Source organism: Acanthochromis polyacanthus, chromosome 22 (genome assembly GCF_021347895.1).
Source record: "Acanthochromis polyacanthus isolate Apoly-LR-REF ecotype Palm Island chromosome 22, KAUST_Apoly_ChrSc, whole genome shotgun sequence".
NCBI lineage: Eukaryota > Metazoa > Chordata > Actinopteri > Pomacentridae > Acanthochromis > Acanthochromis polyacanthus.
Genome location: NC_067134.1, coordinates 26,259,272 through 26,270,192, shown reverse-complemented (window position 1 = coordinate 26,270,192; position 10,921 = coordinate 26,259,272). Strand labels below are relative to the sequence as shown.

At 40.6% G+C, this 10,921-nt stretch overlaps 1 protein-coding gene across 1 annotated transcript in view; it reads left to right on the top strand.

The window, feature by feature from the left end:
* Positions 1 to 84: 84 nt before the first annotated feature.
* Positions 85 to 10,921, top strand: part of hecw2b (HECT, C2 and WW domain containing E3 ubiquitin protein ligase 2b) — a 43,884-nt gene continuing 33,047 nt past the window's right edge. The window contains exons 1-2 of the mRNA XM_051943287.1: positions 85 to 706; positions 8,655 to 9,881. Coding sequence (XP_051799247.1) covers positions 9,485 to 9,881 — 397 coding nt within the window. The 5' untranslated portion in view covers positions 85 to 706; positions 8,655 to 9,484. The remainder of the gene's footprint in view (positions 707 to 8,654; positions 9,882 to 10,921) is intronic.

Below are 10,921 nucleotides of genomic sequence, written 5' to 3'. Positions count from 1 at the left end.
CACCCTCCTTCACACACAGACAGACAGAAACACACACTGTCAGAGTTTATCCTCGGATGCCCTTTGTCATCAGACTGCCTCACTGAAAACTCTTCATTTCTAGTGGAAGCTCAGAGCAGGTCCTGGATCTGCTTTAGCGACCCCTGTCCCTCAGTGTGGGCAGGAGGAGGTGGGAGGTGTTAGATGTTTAGATGGACAGCTCTGTCAGGACGGACTCCCCACAACAAGGCCTGGCATTTTTTTTGTGTTGCTGTTTTGTTTGGTTTTGTTTTAAAGTTCCTAACCTGAGGTGGAGGCGCGTCTTTGCGGGTTTTGTTTGACTCCGGGGTTGCTGCGGAATGAAGCGTCTGGAGCAGCGGAAACGGGGAGGCGGATGCGAAGGCAAATAAATAAGATATGAATGTTTTTCACCCAGATCATCGCGGAGGAGAAGCCAGCGACGGAGCGGAGAGAGAAGATGTGGCGACAGTGATTTAAAAAATAAAATAAAATAACGGGAAGCATAAAAACGGCAAATATTTTTTCATCTCGCGTTGGGGCTACGGGGCGGCGGCGAGGCTGTGGCCGGGATCAGGAGCTTCTGTTCCCGCTTGGAATCCGCTGTCGGGTCGGTGGTTTGCGGGCCGTGTGGAGCTCCGTCCTCCATGATCGAGCGACTTGTTCTGGGCTTTTATTTCCATACAGAGGCTGTTATAACCACACAAAGGTAAGTGATGAAATAATTTGGGTTATTCGTGCACTGTTTTGTTTTATTCTGGAGCCCCGTCTGTTACCAGTTAAATGACGCTTACGAATGTAATAATAATAACAATAATAATAACATGCATTTAATTCGCCCTATGATCCATCTGCCACCGACTGGGATGGGTTGTGAGATGGCGAAGTCCTCCTCTGATGAGCAGGATCAAGTGAAGGCCCCATAGAATAATAATAATAATAATAATAATAAACACCAAAATCCTGCAGCATCATGTGCTCCTGTCAGAATCAGAGAATATGTTTTAGACAAAGGGAAGGGAGGCTGATCACACATACTGTCAAGAGGAGGTGAGTAAATCAGATCAGTGCTATACTGAGCTCACACAATCAAATCACCAGCAGAATAACAGGGCAGCTCATCCCCTACTATTTCCTGCCTGGTGGCTGCATGTCGAGCCTGATCCTGATTAAAATCTGTACATAGCAAACTGCCGTGTAAGCTGATTTATCATCAACTTGATTGGCAGATCATCTGTGTGCTCCTCTGGTTGGGATCCATGTCTGACAGCGAGGATGTGGTTTTCTTTAGCATGCATGGTGTTTCTCTTGCTGGTTTTTGTGGCTAAAAACAGCCCAGAAGCAGGGCAGGACCCGGATCTGGTTGAATTATGCATCTGCTCGTCAACGCTACTGAAATCCTCACGTGTTGGGACTGTTTTTAAGGTCTACTGACTTGATAGTTGGGTTGCAAAGTGAGTAGGTGGTTAGCACTGTCGCCTTATGACTAGAAGATTCTCGGTTCGCGTCCCGGCCTTTTTGGGATCTTTTTGCATGGAGTTTGGATGTTCTTCTTGTGCATGCCTTGGTTTAGTTTTACAGGTTCTGGATCCTTTTGAACAGGTTTTTGGACAGTTTTTGAGTGGTTTTGGTCAAGTTTTGAGTCATTTTAGAAATGCTTCTAGGCATTTTGGAGAATCTGGGGCAAGTTTTTGTCTGTCCAAAGATGACAAAAGTCACCCCTTAGCACTACTAAAGTCATTATTACACTGTTATTTTTGGTTTACCACATATACATGATAAAAGTTCAAGTGTGACTGGTGGTTTCGGACAGTTTATGAATGGGATTTTTCTTGGTTTGGAGCAATTTGCTACTGGAGTCTTTCCAGAGATAACCAGCTGTTACTCTAGGATCATATTTAGTGTACAGAAATAATGCATATTTCCCAGAATGTCAAACCTATAGATCACAGAATTTTTGGATCAGTTTGACAGATCAGGTGGTCATAGAGGCACAAATTTGTTCATTGGCTTGGCCAAGACACAGCAGATGACACATTGACCCCCTGACCACTTTTAAAAGAATCTTTCTGTAAAATGCCATATGATGTTTGGTTATAGGTGGCCATGTTGGTTTAAGTCCTGAAAACAGCAAAAATGTCAGCTATGACACAAAAAGTCCCACAACTATATGTTGACCCAGCTGTAGTTTGCTTTCTTCAGGAAGGAGTTGCTTGGGGCCAGTTTGCTCGAATAGAAATAAAACTGCAGACTGTCTTGACAAGCATCAGTATATTGATGTTTCAAATCTATCTTCAAACTCAGCCTTCATTCAGTCTTAAGTCTGTAAAATTATGGTTATGTTGTGTTGATGGAATCTCTTCACAGAAGGACAATTAAACATCTGCCAAAGTACTGAAGTGATGCCGTGGTAGTTCCTGCTTCAGGAGGTCACATTTTGTCATGACCACACACACACACACACACACACACAGACTCACAAGATCAATACAATACCAGCTACGTCATCGTGGCTGTTAGCTAACAATAGCTTCTGAAGTATAAGGCTGCTTGTGTCTGGAAAAAACACTTTGGACTTGACCATGAGTTGCGTCAAGAGGACAGTATGAGTCGTCTGTCCTTTAACTTACCTTCTTTGGTGTCATTTTAAGTTATAATGACCGATTGTAAAGCCTATTTTCAGTCCTGATGTCCTACAACTTGTGGGTTTGGGCTGTTAGGGCTGATGTTGTTGCCTGAACTTAGACAGTGAGTTGAATGTGTGGTGGAGAGTTGTCATGTTGGATCAGCCGCTTTGGTCTGCGCTAGCTTCGAAGTGAAAGAATGCACTGAAACCCAGACACACAAACTGGCAGAGAGGAATGCGATGGGTGTGTTGGGAACAGGAAGATGTTGCCTGATGTGCCTGCCTCATTGTTCTCCAATCACGGAGCAGCTATTTCAGGACTGTGTACAAGCACAATGGTCCAGGCTAGTACCAAAAGCCCGTGTCAGAGTAACATGTGTAAATTTAAACTGAAATCCTGTGAGCTGACACAGGATTTCAGTTGGATTGGAAGTGGGTTTAAATGCTGCTCTCATACAGAGGTGTCAAACTCATCTTAGTTCAGGTTCCACATCAGAGTCATTCCATGTCAATTCAACAAATGCTTGTTGCACCACTTTCTCAGATCCTCCCAAAAATTTTTTTGGGGCTTTATTTGGGTAATTTTATGAACAAATGCAAAGTATTATGGTTATAAACATACAGTATAAGCAGTAATGATCTAATCTAATACCCATAGTCAGTCCAAACTTAATCCTCGCCTATGATTTTAGGGTTTTAAACTACTAAAAAAAGCAATTTATACTCCTCTTACATGGTCAGAATTTTTTCCCCTTCCAAAACTTTTACCCTTCTGGTGAGAAAAGTATAGAAATGAATGAAAATAAAAAAATACTGGACTGTGGAATTTCCCAAAATATCCTTATTATTTCATGGGCGACTTTATTTTGGGTTTTTCATGCCTCTATTTTAGGACTTATTCTTGTGAAAAGACATTGAAAGAATGAATTTTCTTCTTTACTAATGAAAGTTGCATAAGGTAAAAGTTTTAAAACATTAAAATAAAGCTTATTTATTGATTTATAGGCTGTTGAACTCAGGTGTAGACCCAAAATAGCCTAACTTTAGGCATTAAAAAGTGCATGTGGGATACATGGTACGCGGTTCAAATTTTTTTGGAGGAACTAGTATGTGTGAAGTATGTGTGAACTTACTTTCATATTTGTTTCTTGTGCCAAAGATGAGCAACTGCTGAATCAATTTACTATACATTTTGATCCTCGTTTTTGTTTTTAGGAACCATTTACATGACCAACTAAAGATGAAAGATGAATCTGAAGCATCAGCATCGTAGTATAAGTTACAAAGGGCATATCTGAAGTTAATTATTATATAGACATTGTTTTTTCTTTCATACAGTAACTGAATAAGAAGAAATGGCATCACTCCCAGACTGCATTCTCAGTACAGCCTCGGTATCGTATTTGACTTATCAGCTGAATTTGAAGATTTGCAAGTGAAATTCATGCACCCAAAAGGTCCCAGCAAGAAGTTCACATGGCCTAGAAAGGATGACGTAGTGTGGGTGCCTACAGCCCACATCCTCTGTCCAATCACTGCTCCTTCAACACGCCGTGGTGGACAGTACCACATATCTGGTGCAGATGATGGCCTGATTTCAGAGAAATTCAAGCAGTTCAAAGGACAGAAATAGTGGTGTGATAAGTTGGGGACAAATTACATGTTTTACATGGGACCTAAGGCAATATAACTCATTTTAACTGCAATATATTAGTTAGAATTCCTAAAAAAACGCCTATAAAACATAGTGCATTTCTTGGTTAAATTGGCCATGAAGGATTCAAGAAACAATGTTGATACTTCAGATATCAATTATTCGGATGTTTATTGTTATACAGACAAAGTTTCATGTTTCTACTCCATGTCCCACATTGGTTTCTGTGCCAATATATGTATGGTGTTTTTCAGTCTGTTTCATAAATAGGCATCGTTTTGAGGTCTAAGGAGACTAGCTAGCTCTTGGATATTTTTAGGTTAGAGAGAACTTTTAAGGTACTTTGAGATTTTTATAACATATGAACCTTGTTACTTATTAAAATTTGTGAAAAAAATGCCTAAATTCTTGAAAAATGCCATTTTCGCCAAATTTTTAAATTGCCCTGTACCACAGAGAAATGGGTATATTCATTCCAAAATTTTTTTTCCTGCTCTATTGTTAAGGTGTTTGAACCCTTCAGATCACTTGTAAGTCTATATCATCAGTCAGTTCCCAGTATTATCTTCCTAAATCAAGCCTTTCTACCTAACATATCAATTTCCGAGTGGAAAAATAGGGATTTAAATATTTTATAACTTAGCAAATAGCAATCATATGATGTTAAAACTTTGCAAGTAATCTATTCTTATGTTGGGATAGTTAAAAAAAAGTTTGGAGATGATCAGAGGAGGTCATGCAACAAAATTTCCTCAGATTTGTTGAAATGAGATGGAATGACTCATCAGCCCAATTTGATCTCCAGTGACCGGTAAAATCACAGCATAATGACCTATAAATAACCACAACTCCACATTTTTCCTTTGTTTTAGTGCAACAAAGTACATTCTGAAAATGTTCACATTTATGAATTATGTTTTTACAAAACATTATGAACAACATGAAGTTTCTCAAGAAAAATAAATTCAATTTCAGAAACATTATGCTGTTGTTCAGTCACAGGTATCTGGAGCTAAAGAATATCGTATTTTACTTTATGATCACAGTGTCAAAAGTCAGACAAAGAGAGACAAAAAAACAACAAAACGACAAAAATGAGACATACGACATGAAACAAAACGAGGAAAAATTGGACCAAAAAGTTTAAAATTAAAAAAAACCTGGACAATAACGAAACAAAAAAATGACACAAATGACACAAGCGAGACCGAAAATGACTAAAACGAGACACAAAATGAGAAAAAAGTAGACAAACCGCAAAAGCGAGATAAAAAAACCAACGCAAAACGACAAAAATGATACAAAAAAACAACGAATGAAGCAAAACACAAAATGACAAAAATAAGACAAAAATACAAACAAGACAAAAAGGAAGCTCAAAACGACAAAAACATGAGAAAAACGACAAAAGTCAGACAAAAAACAACAAAACAAACAAAATATTTCAGAAATGAGGCACAAAATGAAAAAGAACAATGAGCAATCTTGTGTTTTACTTTATGATCAAAACAACTTGTCATGGTCTAGAAATTATTTTATTTTGGAATGGACCCTCTGGTGGGCTGGTTTTGGCCCGTGGGCCGCATGTTTGACACCCCTGTTGAGGTGCACCACCACAACACCACAGTGTGTGTTTTTTTGGGCAAATAGGCCAAAGTTTATGACTTCCTCTGCTCTGTGTGATTTGATTGAGCTGGTGTTGGCTGCAAGTTTTTTCTTTAAAGTCAAATCTTGCGTCTTTTAAGCTCTAATGCTCGTATATTTCAGTCGTCTACCCCATGAAGGAGAATGTCAGCAGTTTTTTTTTTTACTTCAGTGGGGAGTTTTGAAGTGAGAGTGAAGAAGTGCTCATCCTGTTCAGCGCACAAACATTTAGTTTTTATCTAAAACCCTGAGGAATATACTCAAATCTGTGCCCGTCCCCATTACTCTTTCATTTTAGGATTAAAGTAAATGAATGCAGCTTTAGGGCGTCACTAACACTACATACACTGTGTGTAGCACTAGCACTAGCTGCGACTGTATGTCAGCTTGGGTCTGTTTTCGCCAGGTTCTGTGTATTTTTAGACACAAAGTCTTGTGGTTTATAAATAGCATGCAGGCTTGAAGCTACTGCTGAAGGAAAGATTGCACTTCCTGTATCTCTCACAGTGCGGACAGTTTGGGTACGAGGCCCACGAAGATGCAACGAGAAGCTTGTGGACGGGTAGTAAAAGTGCAGACTTGAGGTAAAAATGGCAAAGGACATGATCGTGGTGTATATACTTTTGACCCGGCAAAGTTTTATTAAAAGTAATGTTTTTTGTGTTCATCATGATCTTTTCTTTACAACTTCTGTTACCGTATTATTTATTATGGAAACAACCCCTTATTAATAAAAAAAAATGACTGGATATCACTAAAATGTCAACTGAATAACCGTCCATATTTAATACCAGGCACCTTCTAATGAGCTAAACAGTAATAAAATGAGCTTCTTCAAAAATAGTTTGAGTTGAGATAATCATGACAGATATTTCTTTTTTGGCAATATATCACATTTTGTATGGAAAATAACAAATTGTTTCTGAAATCACTTTCAACTAAGTTCCCCGTTACAAAAACACCTCTCCAGGAAGTGTGTTAATTCCAGATCACATGACCTGCTCCGCATGATGTCATTTCCTCCTGAAGAAAAGAGTGGCAAGACTCCAAGGCTTTCTGACTTATTTAATATAAAGTAGTCAACAGGTTTACTACAACATCTTTAGAAATAACTTTAAGTTTTACTCAGTTGTAACGTATATATAATATTTAGAAGAATCTTTCTCTAAAATGCCATGTGATGTTTGGTTATAGATGGCCATGTTGGTTTTAGTCCTGAAAACAGCAAAAATGTCAACGATGATACAGAAAGTCCAACAATTATATGTTGACCCAACTTCAATGATGAAATGTACCAGACATGAGAGGTACAAGACTAGAAGTATGAATAAAAAACAATCTGTAGCTTCTTTAATTGACCTACATCAGGTTTTTTATTTGACATATGACAGTATGTTCAGAAATGGAAGTTAAAAAAACCGTATGACTTGCCCACTAAAAATCTAAACGCAAGTATCCATGCATAGTATGAATAAACAGGGACAAAATATGATAATCTGACATGAAGGAAAAACATTTTCATACCATCAGATACCACATCATAAAAGAGCAGTGACGCTGCCAAAAGTTTGGAAAGTTTCTTTCTGTGCATTGGGTTCTGAGGCTGAGATTTACCACGGCTGACGGAAACTCCTACTTTATGTTTAATTCACAGAGATATCTGATGAAATTTGTTGGACGGCTAAGTGGAAACGAGCTGGGACTCCAGCTGCAGACTGAAGCTCTGTGGAAAAGCAGCAGATTAGAGAAAGAATTCTGTCAACAGAACATTAAATCTCCCCCACCCCATTCTCTGTTTTAATCCTGCTGCTGGATCAAGGACGCTTACCTCCCAAGAGCTTCACATGCATGTGCCGGTGTTTCTGATTAACAACAGTGTGTGTGTGTGTGTGTGTTTGTGCAACCGTGGTGTGTGTGAGCGCATTTTAAGTACAACTAATTGTACACATTTCTGTATATGCACACATATTTAAATACCAGTTATTGCCATTATGCTGAGTATAACACAGTTGAGTCTTTTGCATATAAAGCTGGGATTAGAGTTTCGGGTCAGCCACACTGTGACGCCCGGAGCAGACGGGGTTAAAGACCTTACTCAGTCTGAATCGTTCAGGGTCTGTTGAAGGAGATCGTAGAAATCGGTGCAGCTTCTGCTCAGCACTCAGGAGATGACGTGACGATTACTGCATGCACATGATGTGTGCACATGACCCTGGCATGAAGGACAGTCTCTGAACTTTAAAGCTTTAAAGCTTTTCGTTTTAATTAGGGATAGACCGATTATAGGCCGGTCAAATGTCAGGGCCTGTATTTGGCATTTTCCCAATTATCATATATCAGTGTTGATGTTTTTGTGAACCGATTATCGATAAATTAATGCAGCTGTTTAGTTCTGTCAGTCTTACAAATGCAATGCAGTTTATAGCAGCTTTAGCACGTACACTTGTAAGGACCATAAATTTCATGGTAATCTTGAGTTTCCAGTGGGTCCCATGGCTCTGAAGTTCCACATATTCACATTTTCTCTGTATTTCTAGCTGGTTATGTTCTTGTTTGCACAACTGCCGATCATGTTAGTAAGATAAACTATCGTCTTATGGGGCTAATCTCTTCCTCTGTAGTACAAAACAAGCAATTGTAGAGACACAACAAACCTCATCCTTCTCCTCTTCATCCCCCTTGCCTTCCCCCTTTACTCACCTTACTTATTCTTTATCATTTTGTCTTTCTCAGGTCTGGTATTTCCAATCCCTCCTCTCCTCCCCTGTGGACCACAGGACTGCCCCGTCATCACCCCCTCCTCCCTGGAGAGACCAGCAGAAGGATATGGATTGCTCTTCAGACTTTCTTCCTCGTCTTTCACTGCCACTTGCACCTCCCTCTCTTTCAGTAATGACTACCTGGATGATTTACACAGTTCTCTAGTGCCCTCGAGCAAGACGTCGCTCTGCTGTTGACACCTTAGTTTGTCAAAATGGAAGGGTGCAAATCAACGTTAAGGGATATAAATCAGCAGTATTGACAGTGGAAGCAGGATATGAATGACTGGTAAAGAGGTAGAAAGTTGGGCCCTCTTCAACATCTCATGTCTGTTTGGATGATAACTTGTGGAACCGGAGAATTCTGAAGTGCCTTGCCCAAAGGAATGCCACGAGTTCCAAAGAGGATCATGATCTGGACTGTTGTTTCAAAATAGAAGTCCATTCTCCCAATGTTCCATCCAGCCCTGCATCCTGCCTTCTACTTTTCTTCATCTCACCTTTTTAGCAGGCCACTTTGAAGCTGAAATCATCCTCGTTCGCCGCGTTTTTCTGAACCTCTGTACCCCTTCTCTTTCTTCTGCCCACTCCCCTGACCTCCACCATTCGCCCCTCCCTCACTACCGCCGTCCTCCCCCTCGCCCCCGCCCCCAGTCATCCCCTTCCACTTCCTCCGCCCCATCCTCCCCTCATCACCACCATCCTCACCACCACCATCCTCACCACCACCAGCACCTGCACCACCAGCTTTCCTCCTCCCCTCCTCGCGTTTCACCCCCTCCCTTCACTACCTCGGCTGCGACCATGGCGACCGCCGCCACAGCTTCCTCCTCGTCCCCGTCGACTTCGTCGTCGCCCAACAGCAGCGCCCGGGAGCACCTGCTGGCGGTGCGTCGGCGCACCCCGCACACTCGGCCGTACACAGTAGGACCCGACAACCTCCGCAGCCTGTCGGTGCAGGGAGCAGTCGGAGGTTCATCAGCATCCTCCTCCTCCACCGTGTCATCGGGGACCCAACCTGAAGTGGTGGGAGTGGGGCTCCAGAGGGCCAATAGCGACACAGACCTTGTGACCTCAGAGAGCCGCTCATCGCTCACGGCGTCTACGTACCAGCTGACACTAGGCCAGAGCCACCTGGTGATCTTTTGGGACATTAAGGAGGAAGTGGACGCCACCGACTGGATCGGCCTGTACCACATTGGTGAGAAGCTGAAATTCACTTACTGAAGGGTGGAAAATGAAGCAGATGATTATCTAAAACAGAGGTGTCAAACTCATTTTAGTTCAGGCGCCACAAGCAGACCAGTTTGATCTCAAGTGGCCAGACCAGTAAAATAATGCCAAATCCAGTTTTTCTCTTTGTTTTAGTGCAAAAAGGTTCATTCTGAAAATATTCACATTCAATGAACTATCTTTTGACAAAACATTATGAACATTTCTAAAGAAAAATCTGTGCAGTTTGAACAACATTAGTTTATCATTTACACATTACAACTTACAGATCACAGATTATCTACAAAGACACACAAAAAAAATCCCAAAATTCATCAAAAAAATTACAACAAATTTCTGAAAATTTGCAAAACCTTCAGAAAGAAAATTCCAATAATTCCTTCAAAGTTTTATTTTTTTAAAAAATCCCCTAAATTTTGCAAGAAAATTCTTGCTTTTCACTTGAGGATGCAGTTTGCGTGTTAGCGTGATTAAAAATGGCCAATTTATCACTTGAAAGTCTTAGGAATTTTCTAAAACCGCATGTAAACAAAAGCAGCTTCTAATTTTAAGAGGGATCTGTGGAATTTATCGGCTCCAGCTCACTAATTGTCATTTGGCGCAGTAAGGTGGTCAAGAAAACAGGTTTCTAATAATGTGCATTTGACAGCATCATGCTAAAGGACTGGGGCTAATGCTCCAGGAAAGAAAGTCAGCCTCCTTTACCAGCTGATGATCCATGCAGAGAAAATAGAAATGTGGGAGTAGTGCTGTTCTTACTTGGCAGAGTAGGGGGTTAAAATTAGCACCTACTTGGTACAAAAGCAGACTTGGATAAGCAGCACAGAGATCAGATTTATGCTTTACTGTTTGCATTTTCAAACACTGTGTTTCTCTTCCACAATAGAAAGGACTGTTAGGATGACTGATGAGTTTAGCAAACACAATTTCCTGATAATGAATTTGACTTTGGCTGCTCAAATCTAATAAAGAACGGGACAAAACAGCTCATGTTAACTGATGATATGC